The sequence below is a fragment of the Elephas maximus genome, chromosome 13 (genome assembly GCF_024166365.1).
Source record: "Elephas maximus indicus isolate mEleMax1 chromosome 13, mEleMax1 primary haplotype, whole genome shotgun sequence".
Lineage (NCBI taxonomy): Eukaryota > Metazoa > Chordata > Mammalia > Proboscidea > Elephantidae > Elephas > Elephas maximus.
This window is the reverse complement of record NC_064831.1, coordinates 63723181-63751159: the sequence shown is the minus strand read 5'-3', so window position 1 is coordinate 63751159 and position 27979 is coordinate 63723181. Positions and strand designations below refer to the sequence as shown.

Genomic DNA, 27979 nt, shown 5'->3' with positions numbered 1-27979 from the left:
TGTAAATATTAAAAGAAAAAAAAATCCAAATTCCTTTATAAAGAAATAACTGAATTATTGGAAAGTTTTATTTAATCATGTATTTTTTTTTTCCAACAAAAGGGTACTTAAAGTACAACTACTGTAACACGGGGTTTGATAACATCTTCTCCATGGGTAAAAAGGGTTGGTCATGACTGCAGGCTCTGAGAGTTTGTTGGTAACACCTGTGCTTCAAAAGTTCTTCCCAAATCATTTTTGGAAGATGCATCAAGTAGTCGATAGGACATAGGGCTGGGGTGAGAACTGTAGCAGCAGCAGTAGTAATGGTATTTATCACCATCATCAACATTTGAGTGTTTTCTATGTACCAGACACTGTTCTAAACACTGTACATAAATTCACTCATCTATTCCACTTATGGGAGCCCTGGCGGTGCAGTGGTTAAGAGCTTGGCTACTAACCAAAAACAGTTCGAATTTACCAGCTGCTCCTTGAAAACCCTACAGGGCAGTTCTACTCTGTCCTATAGGGTTGCTATGAGTCAGAATTGACTCAACAGCAACAGGTTTGGTTTTGGTTTTTTATTCCACTTACAATCTTATGAGGTAGGTACTATCATTTGTCCCATTTGACAGATAATTAAAATTAGGTCCAGGGAGATGAGGTCACTTGCCCAAGATCACCCAGCTAGTAGAAGGTGGTGGCAGTGGTGTGTTTATGTAACTTGGGTTTCATTTTTCCCCTAACCAGAATAGTACAGGTTATGCAATCAGAGCAAATATCCCTATATCTCTGCTTAATTCAACAAACCAAACCAAAAAACCCAACCCGTTGCCATTGAGTTGAATCTGACTCACAGCAACTCTACAGTGGTACCTCTCTAATGTGGGTTGGCAGAAGGCTTGGCTCACTGTGCTAACTCAGGAATCCCCAATGACATAAGCTTCATTTTTTTTTTAAATAATTTTTATTGTGTTTTAACTGAAAGTTTACAAATCAAGTCAGTCTCTCACGCAAAAACCCATATACACCTTGCCACACCCTCCCAATTACTCTCCCCCTAATGAGACAGCCTGCTCTCTCCCTCCACTCTCTCTTTTTCATGTCCATTTCGCCAGCTTCTAACCCCCTCCACCCTCTCATCTCCCCTCCAGGCAGGAGATGCCAACATAGTCTCAAGTGTCCACCTGATCCAAGAAGCTCACTCCTCACCAGCGTCCCTCTCCAACTCATCATGAGCTTCATTTTCACACGTGTTTTCACCCTCGCTTTCACTGATCACCATGCAGGCAAAAGAGCATGCTAGTGTCTGCACTGGAAGTGAAAAGCTTTCTCGTGAAAGTGTTGCATGTTCCTTCTCACATTTCATTGACCAGAGCAAGTCACATGCCCCTCCCAACTTCGAAGGGGCAAAGAAATCTTACCATGAGCCTAGAAGGATGCAAACAAAACTATTTGCCATTCACGATTACCACAAACACTCTGTGACCCTGGGCAGGTCATATCCTCTCTCGACCTCAGTTTCCTTACCCACAAAATGAGCACAACAATCCCTGCTTTGCTCACCCTCTACTTTTGTTATAAGGATCAAATAGGGATGTTTGCTGTGGTCATTGTGGTTGCACCCAGCCAAAGTTTTCATCAAATGAAAATCTGGGTCCTGTTACCACCAGCCCTGTAGTTCTCTGTACAGGGCTGTTTGTGGACTAGCCTTTGTCCAAAGATACATGCCCACCTCTTACTCACACACCTGGGGTCTTGAAGCATATAGTTTTCACTTAATCAACAAAACAGTATAATTGTCCTGGCCCTTGCTAGAAAGCTCATTTAAAAATGTCCAGCTATCTAGTTCCTGTTGAATACTCCAGACCACTTTGACTTGAGAGAGACTGCAGGGCCCACAGCGAGCACTCCTTCCTCCAGGTTCCCAAGCTCTCTCTTTCAATCAAGTCAGGTCCTCATGACTGTTTATTTGGCCCCTCGCAGTTTCACTCCAGGCACTCCCAAGATGCCTGCTCTGAGTCAGGAATGAACTAAGCCACAGAAACTCCTTTGCCAATCAGGGACCGAGCACGCTGAAAGTAATACAAGAATTGCCCATATGAAGAGCTTTCCCCAAACTTCAGGGGAAACAGTAGCGATCGCTTAACAAATCAACCTCCAGAGCGCTTTGCTGACTCCTTTCCTTTGGGTGGTTTTGCTACGCGGTCATTTGCCCCTCGTTCACTCCTCCGATAGACTAGGTTTGAACTCCGTTAGGGTGGGGCCCTCTTTTCATCTGGGTTCCACATGTCAATACATGTCCGTTGCATTACAACGCTTCTAAAGAGTCCTCATACAAGTTAATACTTAACTTCCTTGTAGAATTTAATGTTTATGACGTGCAATTAGTTTAGTTGAACTTTCAGACCCCTTCGGGCCTTGAGATTCTATGAACTAAAATAAAGCCAATATAGACGGGTGGGGGTGGGGGGGAGGAATGGGAAACGACCGAAAAGGAGGCCATTTCAGGCAGAGGCAGCAGATGTGGAGGCAGGAGAGCACAAGATAATACCGGGCAAAGGGAGCACATCACCTTGCCTGAAAGGGAAAAACACGAAATGCGAGAGAGGTTGGGGCCAGATACCAGTAGGGCGTCTGTGTTCAAAGTTCAGGGTCAAAACATAGCAGGACTCTCACAGGGGACCACGAACGGATCAGATTGGTAGCCAAGAGCTCTAACAAATGGAAGACACGATGTGTGCAGAAAATATATTGTGTTCCTAAAGCAACCTCTTATTTCGTAGCGCTCCGGTTAAACTGATCACAAACTTCTCGCTTTCTCTGCGCCAGGACAGCGGGCGAAGCCCCGCCTCCCCTCGTCACGTGGCCGCGCGCCCTCAGCACGTGACCTACCTCTCACTAGGCCAATCAGCCTCTGCAGGGGCGGGGCGCGGAGTCCAAAGGGCGGGAGCATTAGTCGAGGCCGTTTCTTCTCGCGATCCTTGCAGCCGTCGCTCATCAGCCGCCCACGGCCGGGCGCCAAGGTCTCGCGAGGCTTGGGCGCTGCGGCGGTTGGAGGAGGACGGGGAAGGACGGAGCCGAGCCGCGGTTGCTTCCCTCGCTGACTCCCTCGCGCAATTGCCCGCCCCCTCCCTCCCTCCCCTCCCTTCCCCGGCCCCGGCTCCGGCCCCGGCCTATTCGCTGTTCCGTCTGCTGCTAGGGAGAATGTCGGGCTCCTCGCTCCCCAGCGCCCTGGCCCTCTCGCTGTTGCTGGTCTCCGGCTCCCTCCTCCCAGGGCCTGGCGCCGCTCAGAACGGTAAGCGGGGCGCCGGGGGCGGGTCGGGCGGGGGCCGAGGGCGCCGGCGGCTGCGAAGGGCCCGTCCGGGGCCGGAGGAGGTGCGGAGCCAGGGGAAGAGCCTGAGGGCTGCGGGTCGGAGAGGAGATGCCGGTCGGCGTTGTGTGCGGACAGGAGGCGCCTGTCCGAGGGGAGGGGGCGTCCGACATGAGCCCGAGGTGTTGCCGACTTAGACCTGTGCATCGTGGGGCTCGTCGCTCCACGTCGGGGAGGGGACACCGAAGAAGCCCTGTGAGGAGCCGGAGTAGCGGGGGCGGCTGGGGAGGGGGCGCAGCTTTTAAATAAGGCGGCAGAAGACAGGCATTTGTGTTCACAGGCGAAGGGAGGGGGTGTCGGTTAGGCTTCCCGAGAGAACTGGGGTCCCGGGAGCGGGGGTCCCGGGAGCGGGGGTCGTCGAGGACTCTCCTGACGCTCGTAAGTCTCTTGACAGGATTCAAAATAAGGGAGGGCGAGCAGAGTACTAGAGCCCTAAGGAGGGGTAGAGAATCAGGGGACCTTGGATATGGGGGTGGAGGGAAGGTGGGTGGAAAGCTGAGGGAGTGGGGTGACTGCAGTAGAGGACCTGGGAAGAAAAGCAGCGGTGGCTTTAAGCGACATGGGAGGGAGAGGGCTGGATTTGCTAAGAAGGGCGGAGTGCTGGACATTCTAGGGTAGTGGTTGGAAGGGGTTCCTAAATAAGGAGAGGAAAGAGGTTGGGGAGAAAGGGTTGAAACTAAAGTAGAAAAAAAAAAAAAAGTAGGGGGAATATTTATTAGAGACCTGAAGGTGCCGGGGTATAGAGATGGGGGGGGGGGAGAGACAAAAAATAAGGGAAGGGAGTAAAATGCAGGAAGCCGGGGGTGTAGTGTTGGTTTGCAGTGGGGAGGATATGTGAGCGAAGGGAGGAGCTGGCTTGTGGCAAGTGCTGTATGATACTGGTTGGGCCTCCGGGACGGCAGGGACACTTCGCTGAAACTGCAGTGGTGGGATTGAGGGCAGTTGGCTGGTCAGAGGGTGGTGGAGGAAGTGGGTTTTTGAGATCTGAAAAGTTTCAAGACAGACATTATTTCCGAGGAGCATGAAAGTAGTCCTTGTAATGTGTGCAGTGGAAAAGAGAGAATTGAATTTTGAAATGTAGCTCTTTGGAGAAGATGGAGAAATGGTGGGGAATCGTGGTGATGGGGGACCTAGGCAATAGATTCTGATTGAAGGCGTGAGTTACAATTCAGCGGCTTCTTTGATCTTTCACAGGTGAGACTAGACAGCCATTAAGCGGTTTAAAAAATATTTTTATAGGAAAGAATGTATGAGAAGTCAGTACTGGAGAATGAACCATAATTATTTTTGCTAATCTTTCAGTGTTTTTTCATTGTTGTGTTAGAACAATTTAAAATTACTGTTAGAATAGCTGGAATTTAAATGATTTTCATTTTATTTTATTTTTTTTTAAATCGATGATAGAGCCAGTGGAGTCGAACGTTCTAAGGAGAAACTGGGCTTAAAATGCTGAAGAGTACCATGAAAATATATCAGTGAAATCATTGGTTAAATATAAAAGTGTTCATTTTACCAAATAGAACTAATCAAATATCTTGTGTGCTTCATTGCTTTGGTTTACTCACTGCAGGGGTCAGAAAAGAACTATTTTTCTGTCTGTGGCTTGAATATGCTAAGTATATGAGGTATTTTTCCTGCTTTCCTTCAAAGCACAAGGCTGCTGTGGAGGCAGGGCAGAGTTAGTCTGATAAAAAAAAAAAAAAGATACGTCTTACTATTTTTCATCTGTGCTAACAGGATGTCTTAAAGAAGCCTAATACTAATTCAGCTATTTGATTTGTGAAATACATGGTTTTGTTTTGCACAATAGGTGGGAAATTCTTGATTTCAACATGTTTGATCTCTGCCGGCATAGCTTCTTTCAGTGATTTATAGTACGGTGAAATTATAGTTTCTTAGCAACTAAAGCAAGGTTTTTGGATAGGCCTAAACTCCTCTGGCTGTTTTCAGTGATGTGTGTTCTAAATACAACATAGTACATACAGCCTTTTCCTTGAAATGAGCTTAAATTCAGACACGTGACATGACCGGTGAAGTGAAGCTGAGCCAGTAATTGACCGAAATGAATGTAAATTTAATTCAGGGAAGAAATGGCTACTTTTTGAGTTTGGGTTCATACGTTCGTATAGATAAGGATGCCATTTTAGAGCTTTCTATAACATTTTTTTTTTGACAAGATTCAAGTTTTCAACTGTTAATAGTCTGACCTCATGTCATGGAGTTTGTATTTTCTTACTGTCCTTCGAAAATGGATACCATGTGAAATGTTAGGAGTTTTAGGTTATCTATGTAAAATGATGATTTGAAAAAGAATTTAGGTGTTTCTGGATTGGATATTTGGTAGTTTAGATTGAGTATAGATTTTTATTTTTCCCAAAAAGCCTCTGTTTCGTTATTCCTAAAATGAAGAATTCGGACTAGATGACCTTCACGGTGTCCCTGAGTACATTTTAGAGGTATATTTGCTATTGATTGTACATCTCCTCTTTGGGTGAATGGAAATAAGCAATAGAAGACAAAATCCTGAGTCTCTGACCATTACCACAGAGATTCAGTGCTTTCGTTCGTATAGATTTTGTTTTCCATTCAGACGGTTTAGACTTGTAGGACCACAGTTTCAAGTAAAATCCTTATTTAAGTTGTTGATTTTTGTATGTATCAACAAAAGTGTACTTCATTTTAAAGGATGAAAATTGCCTGAAAAATAACCCTCTTAAGACAGGTTTTAGCTTTAGGCTAAAATTGAAGGAGTGTAAACCAAGCAGTATAATATGGTGATCAAGAGCACAGGCTTTGGGTCTCTGTGTTTGAGTCCCAGCTCTTCTACTCTGCAGCTGAGTGACTTTGTGTCGGGCATTTACTACCTCCGAGCCTCAGTTTCCTCATCCCTTAGGGATGATGTGAGGATTAAATGAGACAGTAGCCATAAAGCACTTAGATTTCTGCTTGGCATGTAGTGAATCTCAGTAAATGTTAGCTATTACTATTATTTTCCTCTGAAAAATGGCTTCATTAGTTATATATTTCTCTTCATATATGCATTGAACATTTAATTCTTAACGCTGGTCACCATCACCTTGAATAAAGGTAAGTAGGCCATTTGGAGGCCAGCACAGAGAGATTCGTGCTTTTGCTTATGTAACTTTTTCAGAAAAGTGACCAGCTGCTCTGCTGGCAACTGCAGATTCTGGGGAGGAAGTTCACATTTCCATTTCATTGTCTGCCATCTCTCATGACTGTCTTTGGTGAACCAAATACCTTTTTTGTATGGGCCAGACATCATCTTTTCATAGAATACTTTTGTTGTAAGAGAAATCGAATGTAGTGCCTGGCACACAGTGGGACTGTTATAATTGTTAGTTGACTGACTGTGAAGTGTAAAAACATGGTAATATATTTATACTGGAAATACAAATTTAGATAATTAACACTGTTGAGTGGGGGAAAATAAGAGTCTAATGAATTTATTATTAACAAGCTAAATTTTAAGAAACAGTTTTGCTTGGGTGATGCCAGATAGTTGTGAACATTGTGCTTTGTAATACTGCCAGTATTAGCGTTAGATGATTCATGAATCTTCTTCTTTTCTGTCAGGTGCCGTTTGCTTCAGTGGTTTGGTAGTTTTCCCTCCCTGAGTACATTGTAGAGGTATATTTGCTATTGGTTGTGCATCCCCTTTTTGGGTGAACTGAAGGGAGCAACAGGAGACAGGTCTTATCTGTGGTAACTGTGACACAAATGATGTGCCAAATGTCAAGCAATGGATTTTGACATAATTAATCCAACTAAGATAAAAACGACCAGAAGAAATAGTCTGCCTTGGAATAAAGCATTTCCTAAGGAGATCCCGCACGTTCAGGCTTTCTGGCAACCCACCAAAGTGTTGCCACTAGCAGGGAAAGGCCATGTTACTACATCAGGTCCTGTTCCTGGCTCTTGGTCTTTGTTTTCCAGCGGTTTCCTGGACCCACATTAGAAAGAGGTAGAGTTGGGTTTTTGTGTTGCCAGACGTAATAAAGCTTAACCTGTAAATATACCGAGGTTTTAAAGAGCAGAGGGAAACAGAAACCTTTAAATGTGTTCCACAGTCCCAACATTTGCAATAAATTAAACTTGAAGTTCATTACAGGTCTAACTTAGCATGTGTTATACAGATTCTCATGAGTATTTTATCTTGATGGAGCTCCTTTGTTTTTTGCTCATTAATTCAATTTTGATGTGAAACATTTTCTCTTGTGTAGCATGTATATTTTTAGACATTAATAAAAGAGAACATATTATTGTATTGTGTCTTTTTTAATAAAAAGTTATTATTAAACTGGGCCTTCGGAGAGGATCAGATGTGACTAGAACAGTGCTGAGTATGCAAAGAAATTTTTGAAGGAGTTGAATTCTGAAGATGGTCTGATGCATTCCATTCAGTTTATCGTTGACAGCGAGAGCACAGTCTGGATCAGAGGGAGAGAGTGGGGCTGTGGGAGAGGGAGGGACAGCAGAGAGGCCGCAGGGGTGCCAGGAGAGAAGCAGGACGCTGGAGTGAGTGTGCCTTTGAGGAGCGTCTGGAAACACAGGGTCTGTCCGGAAGAATGAATAGAGCAGGGATGGTGCAGAAATCACCTCCTGTGAACACGCGGCTTGGCTGTTAGCTGGCCTCTTTAAACAAAACATTAACTGTCTTTTATCAGTTTACCCGAATTAAATGCCGTTCATTCATAATACGGAGTTTTTAATTTTAAGCACCTTAGATAATTATTTTTTACCTTATTTGTGAGGTTTGTTTGGATTTTTTTTTGTGTGTGTGTGGAATTACTAACCTTGGTTAGGATTACGTTTGGGAAGTCAGGACCCTCTCCAGTAAAATTATAAACTCTTGCACTTTATAGGTTTATATACATAAATAAGTTTCTCATTGGATTTAAAGTGAAACATTGCAGTAATCCTATATAAAAGCATTATTCCAGTGGTATTGATACCTAAACTTGAAAGATTGAATGCGTAAGTAAAATGTTTTTCAAGAGTTTCTTCAATGTAGGAGGGGGGAATCAAGATTTGTGTCTAATTCCAGTTTAGTATGTTACTTAAAATTGAAAGTAAGCCTAACATTTTCTTTGTTTGCTTGTGTGTGTGTGTGTGTGTGTTTCTAAATACACATTTATCAATCAAGCTTAATTAATTTGAGGTTATTTTGATGTGATTGCTCAGAACTTTTAGTTTGATCTATCCGTGTGGAAATAGGGTTTACTAAATATTTAAAGAATTTTCCAAGTATCTACATTTACTCATGCAGAGTAAGTTAGTGGGAGACATATCTAATGTTCTGAAGACACCTGCTGGCTTTTTGTTTTGTTGTTGTGTTTCAAATAAAAAAGTGAGTCTTACCTGTTTATTAAAGGAGAGTGTGGTTAGCTTTGATGAAAACATGTTGTGTCAAGTTCCTTGTACTTGAAAGTACTAAATGGTATTGTTTTGCATTTCTGAAAACAATTATGGAATGTTTTAAGACTAGCTTTCTTACCAAATAATCAGTTACTAGAGCCTTATGGTATGCTTTGTGGTATTTTTCCAGAAGAACATCATTTTGGTTATGTTTCACTTCCCTTTGTTTTATCTTGATTCATATTATTGTTACACTCAAGTATTGCTTCACATTGACTGGACAATGGAGTAAAAATGAGGTGATGTGTGATCACTGAAAATGTCATGGTTCTATGTATTATGTAAGATTTTATTATTAGAAAATATTAGGTCCCAAACTGCACAAATAGTTTTAATCATATCCAAATGAATGCTCACATTCTAAAAGTAATTAATATAAAATACACAACAGAATTTTCTGACGGAATACTAACACAGTGCTCCATATGCAATACGTAAAAAAAGCAGATAAGAGGGTACCTGCATATATAACTTGTTATGCCATGTTCTTAGTGATAGTTCTTGAAAACCACTGGGCTAAATGATACCTAAATTCACTTCTAAAATTTCCAAATTCTATTGACCTTATGACTTAGATACTGCTTCTGATGGGTTAGGGGTCCAGAGAGATAATATTTTCTATTTTAAGTAGTTTTTTTTAAACTTTTGTAAATAATGAAAATTGACTTTGAAGAGTACACTGTTTTGAAATCCAGTTGACTGTAAATCTACTTCAGACAACACCTACAGTTCTTGTTTCAAGGAAAGCAGAGCAATTTCTGTTATACAGAGATCTCATATTAAACTTGTTGGGAAAATTGCCAGTGTGAATTAAATCATTAAGAAATGGTGAAAATGTCTCCTAGGTAGACAGATATTTTGTTAACCTCTGTGGGTTGGAAAACCTGGTGGTGTAGTGGTTAAGTGCTACAGCTGCTGACCAAAATGTCGGCAGTTATAATCTACTAGGCACTCCTTGGAAACTCTATGGGGCAGTTCTACCCTGTCCTATAGGGTCGCTATGAGTTGGAATCGACTTGATGGCAATGGGTTTGGGTTTTTTTTTTTTGGTGGGCTGGAAAGTAGACTGTTGAGTCCCTGGGTAGTACTAATGGTAAATGCACTTGGCTGCCAGCCAAAAGGATGGAGGTTCAGGTCTGCCTAGAGGTGCCTGGGAAGAAAGGCCTGGTGATCTGCTTCCTAAGATCAGCCATTGAAAACCCTGTGGAGCACAGTTCTACTCTGACATACATGCGGTCTCCATTGAGTCGGAGTCAACTTCACAGCAAATGGTTATGGAAGAGACAAGTACACTTAACCAATCTCATGTTTTTTTTATGTTGTCCATTAAAGAAGTTTGTCTTCTATGTATGACTTAGTTTCTCTTGTCAGGTCTCTTTTAAAGATCTCTATACCTGTCCCTTAGAGTTGAAGAGGACAACCCAAGTGTTAATTTACACCTTAGGTAGCTCCTAGATAGGTATTCCGTAGTAACGATGTATTAAAGGTCTCAATTTATAAACTTTTTCATTGTATTTTTTTTATAAAAAAAATCTGCCAAAACCAAAAACCAAGCCTATTGCTGTTGAGTCTATTCCAACTCATAGCGATCCTATAGGACAGAGTAGAACTGCTCTGTAGGGTTTCCAAGGAGTGGCTGGTGGATTTGAACTGCTGACTTTCTGGTTAACAGCTGAGCTCCTAACCACTGTGCCACCAAACAAAAAAAGCCCAAACCTGTTGCCTTTGGTCGATTCCAACTCACGGCGACCCTATAGGACAGAGTAGAACTGCCCCCATAGGGATCTGAGCAGCGGCTGGTGGATCTGAACTGCGGAACTTTTGGTTAGCAGCCCTGAGCTCTTAACCACTGTGCCACCAGGGCTCCTTATATCTTGTAGGTAGGCCCATTTCTTTCTTCATTTTTTTTTTTTTTTTGCATTTTATTAGAATTTCAAACATATACAAAAGTAGAGTGTATAATGTAATAAGCCCCCATATACCCACCAGTCCCTGGAGAAGGACATCATGCTTGGTAAAGTAGAGGGTCATTGAAAGAGAGGAAGACCCTCAACGAGATAGATTAGATCAGTGGCAGCAACGATGGGCTCAAGTGTAGCAACGATTGTGAGGATGGCACAGGACTGAGCAGTGTTCTGTTCTGTTGTACGTAAGGCTGCTATGAGTTGAAACTGACTTGAAAGCATCTAACGGCAACCTATCATCTAATTTTAAGTTATCAGCCACATCCTTGCTGCTTATTTAAAAAATAACTTTGAAACATTAAATTGCAAACTATAAAAATTTCTAGGAGCTGAAGTGCAGTTAGCTGAGGTTATGTTAGTAAGATAGAAATGTATGTTTCACATGTAGTCGTACTGAAATTATCTTAAAAATACAAAGCTCTTTAGAGAAAAGGCTTTCAAACTTTTCATCTGTGACCCAGATAAAGAAATAGATTTTGTGACTAAGTATAAAAAAAAAAAAAAAATTTTTTTTTTTATATGCATAAATGTCTGATGTTTTGTGAAACTACCTACTCTGGAGTTCATTTAAAGAAGACTGGTGACCTTGTAAATTGATTTCACAACTCATCAGTGGGTCTTGACATGCAGGTTAAAAAATAGTATTTTCAGGTATGGAATAGTTTTTTTTTTTTTTTTAAATGCCGTGTTAGCCTGGAATAATCTGATGGTTTCATAAACACAGTAAGAATTTTCACAAGGAATTTTGTCAGGAATATTTGCACATACTTAGTAAAGAAAATACAGTATTATTGAATTCATACATTAGTCATGCTTCTTATAATACTGATTTTTTTTTTTTTTCATAATTGTACTTGGGAAAAAAAGGAAGCTGCAGTAATTTGAATATCGTAATCACAACATAAGTTTTCCGGTATGTTTAGTTGTCCTTTCTTTTAAATTAGCACTCGTGTTCCTTATTCCCTAGGCTCTGTCTTTGAGTTTATTGGTTGAGTACAGGGCTGGGAGCACTACTGTTTATCCTGAGCTGAATACTTAACTCTGATGCTGTTGTCTGAGGCATATTTCTGGTGAGTACAGATTGACTTGAATACTAGTCAGGGGAAGGGAGGGAGATGGGAAGCAGAGTAATCACTGAAGAAGCATTTGCCTTTATTAAAAATCCTAAAGCAGCAGGATTATTTTTGTAGACACTGCTTCTTGGAAGAAAGAAAAGGCAACAAGATGTCCCTATCTCGTGTTGGCCACTACTTGTGCAATACTTTTTAATTCATAGGTGGAAAGAATATGTTAAATTTACTTGAAGATTTTTTGATTATTCAAGTTTAGCAGATTGGGAACCATTGTGGAACAACTGGGAAAAAATAGCACAGCATCTCCAGCATTGAAAGTATAGTTATTAAGGCTGCATCTCAAATCATTCACCAAGGGAGATGGAATAAATGGCCTTAATGCAAACCAGGAGACTGCTACCTGGAAGAGAGCAAGTATAAAGAGGTTTCAAGTAGCTAGCAGTGAACTATCATCGAATTACCCTTAGACAGATAGCATAGTACCATAATTCTGATACATGATCACTAACAGTGTTACTGTTCTCTTGCTAGGATTGAGTTCCAAATAATTGCAAACATTTTCTAACCACATTTAGGAAAAGACAGATACATTTTAAGTTGATGATAGAGTGAGACTTTGAGAAAAGCCTGAAGGAGCTAAACTTATGAAAAGGGAGCCGTTAGGGAATGTGATTATCTATTAATACCTTCAAGGTAGCAGTGTAAATGAAGTAAGGGAATTAGGCAGTCTCCAGAGATGGATGGGCTGTATCAAAGAGCAGTGGCCTGGAGCACAAGGAAGTATAGATGCAGTATTAGATGATTTTAATGAAACCAGCAGAAGAACAGTTATTTGCACTTGCTCATTGTCAGAGCTATTACAAGTAGGGTAAAGAGCTGGTTGAGAGAGACCTTGTAAAATAAGGAGGATCTTTTGTTTCTGTTATATATTTAGTACTTGGGCTCAATAGAAGAAAATTTTTTAAAATCTTGGAAATAAATAGAAAACAAAATGCATGGATTTTAGAAAATTTTAAGGGTCGGATGTTAATGTGTTTCTGGCTCTAAAATTACATGATTATGAATTCAAGAAAAATGGAAGATTAACTTTGGAATTCATTGAAGTAGCTTTTGTTGTTGTTGCCATGGAGTTGATTCAGACTCATGGCAACCCCATGTGTGTAGGTTAGAACTGCTCCATAGGTTTTTCCAGGCTCCGACTTTTCAGAAGCAGATCACTAGGCCTGTCTCCCAAGGCACCTGTGAGTAGGTTTGAACCGCCAACCTTTTGGCTAGTCATCCAGCCTGTAACTGTTTGTACCACCCGGGGACTCCTGAAGTAGCTTTTGGGACCTTCCTATAATACTTAAAACAAGATTCCATTTATTATAATCTTCATAAGCAACTTCTTTATATTTGGTTATTGAAAATCTAAACTCTGAAGTTCTTCCAGTCTGTGTTTGATACACTGAGGTATAAAGTTAGAAAGAGTTCACTAGCCAGTGAAAACCGTATAAATCACAACAGAACATTGTCTGACTTGATTGCTTTGGGCATGTCATCAGGAGGGATCAGTCACTTGAGGACATCACGTTTGGTGAAGTAGAGGGCCAACGAGGGTATGGGAGACCCTCGGTGAGATGGATTGGCACAGTAGTCTCAACGGTGGGCTCAAACATGCGGGCGGTTGTGAGGATGATGCAGGACAGGTGAGCTTTCTGTTAGCCTCTACGTAAGGTTACCATGAGTGGGACTCCGTGTCAGCAACAACAGAAGTCTTTGGGTGGACTCTCATAAAACTTTCACCTTTGGCTGTTAGAAATTAGGCTTTTTCTTTTATGTGGCAAATGTGAGCTATTAAGAAAACCATACCACCAGGAATAGAGCACGTCCAGCCTTTAAGATGGGTCTGGGTAGCCTCTAAGACTTTATTGGTCAAAATTCTGCTGTGATAGAATGTCCCAGCTGTCCTTTAGGAGTGGGAGTGGTGCTGTAATAATTTGGTAGAGAGCTTTAATTGGTTTGAAGAGTGTAGGGTTGCCAGATAAAATACAGGATGACCAGTTAAATTTGAATTTTAGATCAACAATGAATTTTTATTCTCAGAGAAGAGTGTCTTTGCCGTTTTGGCCTTCCATTTAGAACTTAGCAGACAAAGTCTTATAAGTTCTTGAGTTTTTTGTGGCATAAAATCTTCCTAAAGTAGATTTAATATAATCAAAATTATACTGCATCGCAAATTTTGTGTGAGCAAATATAATGTTTTAGTCTGGTTACATCAAATTTCTACATATGTTTTCTTCAATTATAATTTTTTCATTTCTAAAAATTAGAGCTGTTTTCAGGAAGGAGATGAGCTGAGGGTCTCAGCAATTCCTCTCTTCTCCCTTTTATTTAAAATATTTAAAATTTTAGGTCACTATTGTCTTGAGGCTATGCCCATAAGGATGCTTCTGGGGCTAGAGGTTCAAAGATTGTCCTTCTGTGAGTTTTTTGCCTAGGGATTTGAAATATGTTTGTATTCTTGGCTTTGTGGCTTGGAAGAAGAAAAGGGTATGAATAAAGATGTGCTTGACCACACCCTTTTCTGCCTACTTGGTTTAGAATAATTTTCATATGCTGAATTATAACCACCAGATTTAGAGGGTCAGAGAAGATGGATGCGAACTCTGCACACCAGGAATATGGTCTTTTTATAGTTAAATTTCAATAGTAAGACAAATCATGGTTTCATGAGCTTTGTTGTTACAAGGTCTTTTAACCAGTGGTGTGTCAGTGTATGTCAATAATTCAGTATAAGAGATCTACCTTCTGTTCTTTCGGTGGAGGTTGGGGTGGGGAGTGGTGGCTATAAAGAACAATAAGAACTGAACAATGAAATAGGTTCCAAGATGAATGATATTAAGCAACATGAAGCATAATCATAACTAATAAATATTTATTTGAAATACATTTAAGGCACTTTTAGGAAGTGTTAAAAGTAACTTGTGATTTTTGTGAAACTAGGAAATTAAAAAAAATTTTTTTATTGTGCTTTAAGTGAAAACTTTAGAGTTCAAGTTAGTTTCTTGTACAAAAGTGTGTACATACATTGTTTTGTGACCCTAGTTGCTCTCCCTATAACGTGACAGCACACTCCTCCTTCCCACCCTGTATTTCCTGTGTCCATTTACCAGCTCCTGTCCCACTCTGCCTTCTCATCTCACCTCCGGACAGGAGGTGCCCATTTAGTCTCATGGATCTACTTGAGCCAAGAAGCACACTCTTCACGAGTATCATCTTTGTCTGAAGAGTTGGCTTTGGGAATAGTTTTAGTTTTGGGCTAACAGAGAGTTTGGGGGCCATGTCTTCTGGGGTCCCTTCAGTAGCAGTCAGACCATTAAGTCTGGTCTTTTTACTAGAACTTGAGTTCTGCACCCTACTTTTCTCCTGCTACGTCACGATCTAGGCAAGTACCATTTGCTAAACTGAGAATACATGTTCTGAAAACACTGGAAGTTGGGCTTTTAAATACACAGTGCTGGTCAAATAAAACATTCAGTGGGGCCCCAGTTTGCATCCTCTTCACCAAAGGCTTACAATATGAGAGATTGGATCGGAAACCTGAGTTTGGCAACTCTTAGCCTCTGTTTCCGCATCTGCCTGTTAGGAATAATACACACCTCAAAATTTTTTTTTTTTCTTTTTTTTTCATAGGGAGGTAAGTAGAATGAGATTGTGTATATAAGGTGCTTAGTGTGTGGCTTCTGGCACAGGGTATGTGTTTGATAAAGTTTTCTCCCTACTGCCAATACCCATCAGTTATCCTGGTTTACTTTTATAATCTACTGTGTTTTATAGTGAATTTTTAAATGAAATTTGACATCCTTAATTTAGGGGATATCAGGCTCCTTATTTTTAATAGAAGCAAGCAAGTAATTTTTATTTTTTTTGGTTAACAGACAACCTACCTACCATTTATTTGGAGCCTGACCATTTTAAGCTATTTGGAGCCTGATGCTTATAAGCTGATTCCAAACTATTTTAATTGATCAACCTCTTAGTCTTTCAGATTAGTTTTCAACCACAGCATATCCAGGTATCAATGATCTTTATTTTATGGGGCAGGTAATTTTGCTAGTAGTACTGTAGTAATTTATTACACCTTCAAAATTAGATCATGCTATAAAAAGTGACATTTTTATAGTTGTTGCTTGAGTTAGAAATTTAGCAACATGATTTTTGCTAGGAAACTAGTCTGATTTTCTACCAATTGTCCACTGAAATGTTTGAAAGTTCTACATTTTCTTGGTTCTTATAAAATACTAAAAGAGACATATACATCTTGCTGTTTTAAGCATACTAAGCTTTTAGTTTTTAGTAATCCATCCTTATATTTCTGTTGTCTTTGTTTTCCTCCACAAGATGATTTTGAGTCCCTTTTAAGAGTTAGTTAGATGTACATTTTTTTTTTAAGTCTTGTTTTCTTATTTTCCTTATCTTTATTTTAGTCTCTTATCATACGTACTTGGTCTTGTCCCTTCTGGTATTTTCATTTGTTTCTAGATAAACGTTTGGCACTTTTCAACTCGTTATCTTGTTTTATTTGAGTACTTTTAGGCAGAGGGATGGCAAATTCTATTATACTTGTAATATACAAGGGTTAGTTTAGTTGGCTGATATTTTGGAATTGGAATGTTGGCATATTTTGACTCCTGCGTATTTTTACATTTCCTAGTAGGTGTTTAATGATTTTCTGTAGATGGTGGGGATTTTTCTAACATGCTTTTAAAATCTCTTAATCCCCACAGGGTCATAATGTCCTTATTTCTCAGGAACAGCCCAGGTAGTCTTCAAGGCCTAGTCACAAAGGAGATTAATTCCTGATGGAACTGAGGACATCAAGGCAGAAAGAGTTCCAGGCAGGTGGCTAGTAAAGAATACTGATTGTGAACTATGAGGCTGGTAAATTTTAGTTCTTTGTAAGGCTACCACTTACTATGAATACGCATGAAACATGCTGAAATGTCTGCCCATGGAACATACAATCTGCTACCCAGTGGCAGGTAGACAAATTTCAGTTATGGGAGGGGGGTGGGACTAGGAGTAATCAGATTTTATAGCTAGAAGATGAAAGGGCAAATTATTATGTGCATTAAAGGGAAAAAAATTCACTAGAGAATACAGAGCAGTAATTCTTGCTGTAGGAACAGCATTAGGTGATAGTGAAAATTGCCCAGAAATTACCAGTAGAGGTATGAGCCTCCTGGCACCTGTATTTCAGTAACAGGTATGTGTATTTCAGTAGCTTTTTACAGCCAGAATGGGAAAGGGCTTGAGTGGAATGTGTTTTTAGTAGTGTCTTAGTAGAATGTCACTTTACCATTCTACAACACTATCCGTTTGTCACTGAAAGACCTCAAGAATTGTATAAAGTCTTAAACTCTCAAAATACACCATTGCAAAAACTTGACAGGCCTAGTAGGACCAGGTGAGCCTGAGGTAACCAGATACACAAGACTGTTAGCCAACTCTGCCTAGAATTTAACAAAGCTTTCACCAGATTGACTTTTCAAAGAGAAGTTGTAACTAACTACGGGAGGGAATATTACCAGTCTGGATGAATGAACCCACCCAGCTGGATACTGACTAACTAGTATTTTGGCATAGAATTATTTCATTTGACTTTTTGAAAAACGGGAAAAGTTCTTGGATTTTTAAAAATTATGAAAGGGCTTGCTTACATGATGATTTCAAATAATACCCTGGTGTTTAAAGTAGTATATTAAAGCTTCTCCTTTTCTATCTTTGATTCCCACTCCCCAGGAATAAAAATAGGAATAAGCACTGTTATATTAGTACTTTGTTGTGTACCCTTTCAAAGCTAACTGTGTACACACATAGCATTTACAGACCGTAATGCTTTGTACTGAGTAGTATTAATTATAATTCATCTAGGTATTTATAGCCCTCCTTTTCTGAAAATACTAATTGAAGTGACAGATATTTTCATTTATGTATGTGTATGGCGCCTCTAGAATACATCCGTTGTTACTAATTGTCAGTTAAACAGAATTATGTTGATGATGACTGAATTCTTGATACTGAAATTGACCTACCAAAAGGCCATTTCTCATTCCAAACAGGGAAAAGCTTTGTTAAATGGGAAAGAACAGTATATTGCCATGATTTTTATCTTGAGCCATGCTTTTTGGCAGAAATCTTTAATGTTCACACATTTGATGTCTTAGCCATGTGGACAATTCCCAGGGCACCTCTGCCACTTTTTATGGAAAACATTCTGGAAACAGTTTTGCTAGGTAAGTAACATAACCTGATCCTGCACCTCACATTTCTACCCAGTCTTGTAGTTCTGAGGTAATGAGGACCTGAAACAAGGCTCGAAGAGTCCAAATTGGAAGTAATTATGAAGGGAGAACAAAACAGATTTGGAGGGTTGATTGAATTTTGGGTCTTCCTGAGAGATTGAGGGGGCAGCAAGTTTTAGTAGATAACGACATTAGTGACCAGGAAGTCAGAACACTTGGATTTTAGTAAGAGTCCTGCAGGTAGATTATAGCCTTTTTGGACCATAGTATATCTAAGTGTTAGATTAGGACTTTTCAAACTTTAGCAGTGGAAAAGTTTTGTTTTTAAAATACCAAGTAGAATCTCAATTTGTCAGATCAAAGTAGGGTTGTTTGGGGGAGAAGAAGTCCCCTAAGTGTTCCAAAGAGTCCTTAGGGTCTGAGAGACAAGGTTTTAAATTTGATGAAATAAATGGCCCCTTTGTAGACCTACTTCTGAAATTTTTGCACAAGGATGTTTTGTACCTTTGGTTCATGGTGTACTTGGTCAGTCTTGATACTTGTATGGAAGAGGGTCTGTGCATACTTTGCAAAGTCAAATATACATTAAAATGTGAAACCTCAGCTCTCTTACATGTACAATCAGTGGTTACATGTACAATCAATGGTTAAAATACTCATCACATGTGTCTATGGTTGAAATGAGACCAAAAGAAAAGATGATCCCTTTCAGGCAGTGTCTATAAAATAGCAAAGGATAATCATCCTATGCAAAATGGACTTGGTAAAATAATACTTAATTGCAAGGCTTTTCACCTTGTTTGTGGGAAAGAGCTACTTGTTATTTGCCCAGAGTTTTGAAATCCAGGAATATGCACAAACGTGATAGTAGAGTGCAGAGGTGTGCTGGTAAGTCTCTGCTTGGAAGGGAGTTGAAAGTGCTATTAGTTTTCAGCCCTTCTTGGTGGGGGTAAGATCTTAGGGCTGTGTGGTTTTAGCAACCACCTCGGAGACTGAATACCAAGTTCCAGTTTATTAGTTAGGAATGCCAGCTTTGAAAAAAAAAAAAAAAGTTCATGTTTAATAATGCCACATACTTTTTAAACTCAGAGGCCCACAAAGAATTTCTACGTAGATAATTCAGATAATTGGGGATAGATGTGTAATGATTAAGGCCTGAACTGGTAACATGAATGAGAAAGAAGCAGAGTATTCTTGTATGCCAGTCATTCAAGGATAAAATGTTTTGGATTGAATAATGTATACTAGATACTCTTTAGTTCTAAATGTCCATGGTAAACAAAGCATTAGTGAGGTAGTATAGTGTCCTGGTACCAGCTCTGGAATCACACTGTCAGGGTCTGTGTCCTCTCTGCCACCATCAGCTGAGTGATATTAGGCAAATTATTTAATCTCTGTGCTTACGAGGTAGATTCTATTATTATGTGCTGAATTAAATTACATAATACACTTTGCAGTATGCCTGACACACCTAAAGTGATTAATGAATGTTAGCTGCTGTTATAATGAATTACTTTCAGAAACATTATAGGTTCAGTAATCTTTTTGAAATTTTCTTGCTTTTTTAGAATAGCTAGAAAATGTCCTACTCCCTCCACTCCCAAGTGTTTTTTTCCAAGGTTGTATTCTCAAAGAAAAGACTTCTAGGCTTTTTGCTCATTTGTTTTTTACTCTAGAGGTTTACAGAGAACCTGAACTTCTTTTCCTGTACGAATTGATGATGAGGCGGCATTATTACCTATTTTGGAAAAGCGTGGGAAGGTTGCAATCTAACTGTAAGGTAAATCTCAAATCAAAAATCAATTTTACATTCAGTTTTTATTCACTTGCTTGCCAGGATTAACGAATGCATGTCAAGAAAACAGACTGACAGTGGGGATTTAATTTTTCTAAATAAAAAACAGCCTCCAGAGCATCTATGGTAAATTCAAATGTACTGTAGTGTAGCGTCCTAGAATCTGTGCTTCTATTGATACAGAAAGATGGCCCTGATGTCATGAAACACCCCACAACTTAAAGAAAAATGGTTTCATTTTTATGCTGTGCATTAACAAACTAATGACTACTAGTACGTTTTAAGTTGTTAATAGGTTGAAATTTAATAAAAGCATTTTATCCTTAATCCTTGGTAATGAGAATCTTATTTTTTTACCATTCTTTTAATAGACATGATTAAGTATAATGTGTGCAGCAAGGCATTGTTGGGATACAAAATTAGAGGCATATCCTGGTTTCCAAATAAGTCATATATTAAAATGTTATTTTTTATAAACACAGTTTTGTATTATGTATTTTCATGAATTCATAGAATATACACTATTTCAGTTAATTGGTGATTTTTAATATATAGATTTGCAGAATATTAGAGCTGAAAGAAACCCTAGGAACCAGGTACATTCCACTGGTTGTACATGTAAGAGAACTGAGGTTTCACATTTTAATGTATATATATTTATTAAATGGAATGATTTCTATACATAACTTTTTTTAAGTCACAGTTTAAACTGATGTGTCTAGCATTTCAGTGGAAGCCCTGGTGGCACAATGGTTAAGTGCTTGGCTGCTAACCGAGAGGTCGGCAGTTCAAACCCACCAGCACCTCCGTGGGAGAAGAGAGCTGGCTATCTGGTCCAGTAAAGATTTACAGCCTAGGAAACCCTATGGGGCAGTTCTACTCTGTCATATAGGGTTTCTGTGAGTCAGAATTGACTCGATGGCACACAACAACAACATTTTAATACTGTACACTTTGGTGTTCATATCTGAAATACTATCAGAGTACAAGATAATACATTCTAGAGAGTCAATGCTAGACTACACATTCTTGGCCTCTTTTGCACCAGGGTTTATAATTTACACCAGATAATACTCTGAGATTACTACATAGAGAAATACCCTTTGCAAATTTTAAGGTTCAGTGATCTTTGCATACTGTCATTTGAAATCATGAGAGGAGGTATCTTCCTTTTGGGCACTAGGGCCATGAATTGTGTACTCTGCAGTAAGGGAAGAGATTCTGGTTAATGAGGAAGTTACCTGAGCCAAGGGTGGTATACCAAAACCCCAGTGCTGTCGAGTTGATTCCGACTCATAGCGACCCTATAGGACAGAGTAGACCTGCCCCATAGAGTTTCCAAGGAGCGCCTGGCGGATTTGAACTGCCGACCCTTTGGCTAGCAGCCGTAGCACTTAACCACTACGCCACCAGGGTTTCCAAGGGTAGTATAGCTACCAAATGATATTTAATGTAGAAGACTGTGGGTTGAGGATTTCTCATTTTTGATAGAGAAAAACAAAACTAGGACTTTGAAGGCGCTTTGGAAGAATAAATACAATCAGTAGAGTTCTTGGAAAATTACTGCTTGAAGTTGTTTGGGAAAAGTTTGTAAATCACAGTTATTCTGCATTTAGGATTTCAAGTTAATTAACCTGGAGTTTTATTCTGGGATCGCACCATGCTAGTTGCTTGACCTTACACAACACAACCTCCAGTTTCCCTGTAAATTGGATGACCACAATTCTCAGTTTGCGCCCGTTGCCCCATCAAAATTATTAATAGCATCTTTTTTTTTTTCATGTCATTGCCCCTTTTGGGGAGGCAAGTAAAATTCCTGGAAGAGACAATAACCATATAAGTTGTTGAAAATTTTGGAAGAAATACAGATCTCCATGTATAGCGTGTAATACAAAATAGTCCTTGGAATCTGTTGTTTAATCTCACCATATAAATAATTTTTGCCACCATAATGACTTAAGTAGTGGGAAAGTTTGTAGTTTCAACACATTGGCAGTATGACCTTATAGGTAAAGGAGTTCAGTCTGTCTCATTTTTGAAAATTCACAGTAAGACTCAGTGTAGTTCTATTGAAGGAGCTGTAGCGGCTCAGTCGTTAAAGTGCTAGACTGCTAATCCAAAGGTCAGCATTCAAACTCATCAGCTGCTTCATGGGAGAAAGATGTGGTAGTCTGCTTCCATAAAGATCTAGAACCTTGGAAACCCTATGGGGCAGTTCTACTCTATCCTATAGGGTCCTTATGAGTCGGAATCTACTTGACAGCAATGACTTTTTTTTTTTAAATCTGTAGAGTATCCTCGCTTTTTAAAATTGAGAAACCATTGGGGGTCTAGAGGAGGGGTAGCATATTTCCCATTTCATACCAGTATTGGAGAAATCTCATGGTCACTTGCCTGTGTTACTGTCACATCCTTAATTTTCAAAATCATATCTGGTTAATCTTTACAGAAATATTGAGGAGCAGAAAGGAGCAAAAAGAGTGTAAATATATTCCCTCATGAACTTCTTACACAATCTAAAATAGAGCTACTACTGCTGTTGATATTTTCTGGAGAATCACTTGGTCTGTGGCATACTGGCTTTGCTTTTTTCAGTACTCTTCACTGCATAGTGAGAGCTGGTTTTGCCTAGGGCTTTAGACTGAGATTGCATACATTTTTAAAAGCTAAGAAGATTGGTTGGGAATAAGTGTTAGTTTAGCTTTTCCCCACCAAGAAACATTTCCAAAGATACTCTGGCCAATGGATAGCTTTTCTGAAAAAATTGGGAATTCCTTATAAAGGCAAATGACATTACACACTCTACTCAAGCAGAGTCCATTGCATCTTTGAGAGCTTCTGGTATGGAGACCATGCCTGTACCTGAGGAGTCACTGTCATCATGAACAACAGAAGATCCTTCTTCTAAGTCTTCAGAAGCAGAATAATATTTACCTGATGCTATTAAAGTGTGGTGCTGATAAAGGATGGGAATGAATTCCTAACTTGGTATATTTTATCCTAATAAAAGTGTAGTGCATTCAGTGATGACTCATTTGGAAAGAAGCGTAATTACGTAGAAAGTTCCATTCTCAGTCCCTTTCTCACCCTCCCTGAGTGATTTCTTCTCCTCCCATGGTTTCAGTTTCATCTAAGCTAGTAATTCCCAAGTGCATGTTTCCAGCCTCCACCTCTTTTCTGATTACCAGTTCTACTTTTTTAACTACCTACTGGGCATGTCACCAAGGAGCCCTCGTGGCACAGTGGTCAAGTGCTCAGGTGCTATCTGAAAGAAAGGTTGGCAGCTTGAACCCATCAGCTGCTCCATAGGAAAAAGATGTGGCAGTCTGCTTCCTTGGAAACTCTATGGGGCAGTTTTAATCTGTCCTATAGGGTTGCTGTTGTTGTTTTTGTTATAGGGTCGCTGTGAGTCCTAATTAACTTCCTGGCAGTGAGTTTGGGACATTTCACCTGGATATCAGCCTGTCCTCCCTTATTCCATTTGTAGTATCACTCTCTACCCATAAGGCCAACAGGTTGAGTTGATTCTATCTTGTAAACATTCCTTCCATCTGTCACCTTCTCACGATTCCCACAGCCACTCTTAGTTCAGACTCTCATTTTTCACTTGGATTATTGAAAGGGCTTCCTAGCGGGTCTTTCTGACTTCCTTCCTTCTGGTCCATCCTTCATACTGACACAGGTCATATCAGTTACACTCCTTGTTCTGTAGAAAGAAGTTCAAACTGCTTAGCTTAGGACACACGCTTTTTATAACCTGCAAGATAACCTGTCATTCTCCCTAGATGGTGAGGTCTTGAAGATAGAGACTGTCTTGTTTTTCTGAGTAGCATGAGCACTTAACAGGTGCTCGGAATATAATAGCACTCAAAAAATACTGAAGTTTTCCAGCTGTATTTTGAACTGCTCATTCCTGCCACTTCTCCATCCAGCACTGTGCTCTCTTTCCTCTTGCCTAGAACCAGACCACCACCCACTCACCGCCAACCTGACAAGGCTAAACTCAGATCTCATGCATACGCTTTCTAGGCATGCACACTTAGCAAAATAATTATTCCTGGTACATGTTGTTATATGTTCCCGTTGTACACATCTGTCATGGAAGTGGCCGTTATAATTTGTATTTAATTTTGATTTTTCGTATATCTCTTGTCTTGCAAGGTTGTGATCTCTTTAGGAACAGATTATCTTCATTATCCCTAGGCACAGTCCTTGGCAAAACAGGCCCTCAGTAAATGGTAATTGAGGGCATGTTCTCAATTTATAGATTGGTAACCTGAACAAATATAAAAGTCATTGTTATGAAGTCATATACTGAGTGACAGTTTTTTAGCAATTATTTTTGTTACATTACTTCTTTGGGATATGACCACAGATGCAGCTGCTGCCAAGAATCTTTATATGGTTTCAGAAACATCTCTGTGGCTCCTGTGCCATTATTTTCTTTCTGTTTGAACAAGTTGAAAATGTTAACAGTTTCAGAATTCCTGAGACAGTGGTTGTCCTAGTGTGGTCTGTAAACCAGCAGCACCAGCGACACCAGGGAACTTGTTAGAAATGCAGATTCTTAGATCCCACCCCAGACCACCTGAATCAGAAATTCAGGGCGAGGAGCCCACAATCTAAGTTTTAACCAGCCCTCCAAGTGATTCTGATGTATGACAAAGTTTGAGAATCGCTGCTCTAGGATTTTGCCATCTAAGAAAAGTTTTGCCTTTGATAATATAAATAACACAGTTCTCATTGTGGCTTCTACTACAAGCTATTAATGGTTTGTAAATAACTCATCCACTGGGAAGACTGGGACTGTTTTACCTTAACATCCTGGAACGTGATTCAAAAATTGAATTTCCCCGTGTGCCAAGAACTTGACTCCGGTTTCTGGGAAAAAGCTTAAAAGGGGGCTGCCAGGGGTAGCTTCCTACCTCCTCCAGTTAAAAATCTCGTGGATTATATCTAGGCCGTTGGCTTGGGCTGCTTGTGTTCACTGTCGTATTCCTGGCATGTATGATGATGGAAGAATGAGATGAATTGCGTTATCCTTTGGAAGACTGAGATGAATGGTGTTATCTTTAACACTTAAGCCCTGATTGTTGGTGCAAAGTTGTTGGAGACAGAAATTGAGCTTGTTATCAGAAGTTATATTGAATGTATAGCCAAGTGCATTTCAGAAAAAAGTAATTAGGTTAGTTTTTGATACAGTAATTACTCAAGGCTTTTCAGAGTATTCAACCTTTTTAACAAATTGTTTTCATTTTGCCTTTAATAAATCCTAACTGGAGGGCCAAATGAAGCACAGTCCTAAAATGCTGTAACTTAGAAAAAAAAAAAAAGAGGTTTCTGGCTTCAGAGCTCCATTTTGGATGTAGTTCTAGACCAACCCAGAGCTATTTTTGACAGTCTTTTGGGATAAGAGAACTTTTATGAGCATTTGTTTAAACATACAAGGATTTCTCACTATTTGAACCCAAGTTTTCATTAACAACTCTCTTTGAGATAGAACTGGTTTTTGTGTGTTTGTTTTCCTTGCGTGAGACATCCATTGTTTTTAATGTTAGCAAAACTAGCTTTTTTCCTTTGTGTACCAACTGTTTGAATACTGCTCATGCCATTTGTGGGGTTATGAAGTGAATTTCCTAGAGTTTCCTAAAAAGATCAGTTTAACAGCAGGTGGTGGTTACTACATTTTCCCACTTGCACACACTTTTAGTTTTTAAAAAGTCATGGTCATTTTGATATCAGACTCAAAACGAGACCTGATCTATTATTGGAGTCCTGTTGGTGTAGCAGGGCCTTGGTGGCACCGTGGTTAAGCATTTGGCTGCTAACCAGAAGATCAGCAGTCTGAACCTACCAGTCGCTCAGTGGAAACCCTGTGGGGCAGTTCTACTCTGTCCTGTAGGCTCACCATGAGTCTGGGGTGAGGAAAACCAGGTTGTTAGTCTCAAGCAGGGCTTTGAATCAGTTCTTTCAGGTTCAAGCTCTGGCTGATAATTTGCGTTTCTATCCCAGATGTACTGAATCGGAATCTACAGTTTAAGAAAATCCCCAGGTGATCCTTATGTAAAATAAACTTTGAGAACTGCCACGGTGCTAGTGGATCTCAGAATTCGTCCCTAACCAACAGCATTAGCATCTCCTAAGAACTTGTTAGAAATGTAAATTATCGGCAGGGGTCGGAAAGGAACAAACCCAGTTTGAAGCCTTGGTCTCAAGGAATGTCTTTGATAATGAGGATGTTTATCTGAGTACTAGAAAAGCCCAGACTAAGTACGTGGTGACTAGGACCTTCTGACAGATAACATATAACCCAAAAAGCCGATAACATATAAGCAGGGCTTTTAATTTGTTAGAGCCCACGTAAGGATATTTAGAATTGCAGGCAAGTGTTACTTAGCCCCTGGAACATGTTAGAGGTGCAGGAAGAAATGCAAAATAGGATCACTTCTGAGCTGATTCTTCTCTTTGCAGATCTGGTGTCAGGTTCAAGTTTTATAAGACCGTTTTTAAAAAATGAGAATTTATTCTAAATCCTCTTTTTTGATTGCTGGCAATGCTACCATATTTAATGTTACTTTCTGTTTGAAACATGTTTAAATTCTTCGGGTCAGTGGTTTTCATTGCTTTTTTCTTCTGGAAAATGGAAAAGGTCAGAAAAAGTCACCACAGCAGATACTACTGCCTCTGGTGGGTGAGCCTATGAGCCCTGTCACACTGCTTTTGAGATTCCTCCGCAGAGCACTCAGGACCGGTTTGGATCGTCCTGTAAGTTACAGAGTAGAATTCTTGGATAAAACTCCAATCTTATTACAGTCATGGCTTTACAGGTTTACAAAGTGATTTTCATACATTGTTCATGTCCATGACCTTATGAAGAAGGTAGGAGCTTGTTATCCCCATTTTTCAGATGAGGAGGCTGAGGTTGAAGAAGTTGAAGAATCCAGCCGAGATGTTTTAAACCATGGCTCATTTCCCTATAAGGTGAGCTCTTGGCCTAATAGACCCCTATCTGTCTACTCACTCAGTGGCAGTACCACCTAGACTTAGGGTATCAAACCTGGGGTCTGAAACACTGCTGAAACTAGATGCAGAATTTTGTGTGCTTTTTTTTTTTCTGGGATGAGAGGGGCCCATGGCTTTTCATTAGATTCCTATCCTTTTTGTGTGTGTCATTATAAGGCCCACAGATCTAGGTAGGTCGTGGTTGCTTAGCTTGTCAGTGGCACTGTCACAGGACTGAATGAAGATCCCTGTTGAAGTATAGATGGATCATATCAGATGCTTGTCACTCCTAAAGTAACATTTGCATAGAGCTTCTATTTACAGAACTCTTCCACATGCTACATGATTTTTGCAACTATAAAGTAGGTGACATTATTCCCATTCTGTATCTGAAGAAACTGCTCAAAGAGTATAAGAATTCAGTCTTTCTTAGACTGAAATTCAGCTAGTCTGACATGATCCAAAATTGTGTAACTATCATCTTAAGTTTTGTGAATTTACGGTTTGGCTTGCTGAGTAGCCAGTGTGTTTCCTGCATAGGTCATGGTGAAGCAGCCTGATTTGTAATTGGTTGGTTTATTCTTTATTTTTTTTTAAGGAGAACATTGTATTGCCTCTTTTTCATTATTCTTGGGCTTCCTATGGTGTTGATAATATCCCAGATTTGATGGCTGACAACTCTATAATAATGTTTGCTACTCCTGAGTCCACGCGTGTGTGTGTTGTTACCACTCTCCCGATTCTAGTTCGCTGTAAGGAGAGAAAGGAATGGAGAATTCATTCCTTTTTCATTGCCTCCTCCAGTTAACATTTCTCTTTTGTTACTCATTTTACTTGAAAGGTTAAGGCTAATTATTTGTTGTTTCTTGAAGACACTGGATTCCAAGTTGAAACTCATCTCAAACGTAAAGGTTCTTTTTTCCCACCTGTTGTGGAGCAGTGCTGAAGTCTACTGCACATGGCCTGTTCAGCGTTTATTTCTCTGGAGACGGATAATAATAGCTAACATTATTGAATACTTACCGTGAGCCATGCGCTATTTATGGAACTTCTGTGTTATCTAATCC

At 39.8% G+C, this 27979-nt stretch overlaps 1 protein-coding gene across 1 annotated transcript in view; it reads left to right on the top strand.

Moving 5' to 3' along the window:
* Positions 1–3111: 3111 nt before the first annotated feature.
* Positions 3112–27979, top strand: part of NPTN (neuroplastin) — a 66795-nt gene continuing 41927 nt past the window's right edge. The window contains exon 1 of the mRNA XM_049905477.1: positions 3112–3280. Coding sequence (XP_049761434.1) covers positions 3190–3280 — 91 coding nt within the window. The 5' untranslated portion in view covers positions 3112–3189. The remainder of the gene's footprint in view (positions 3281–27979) is intronic.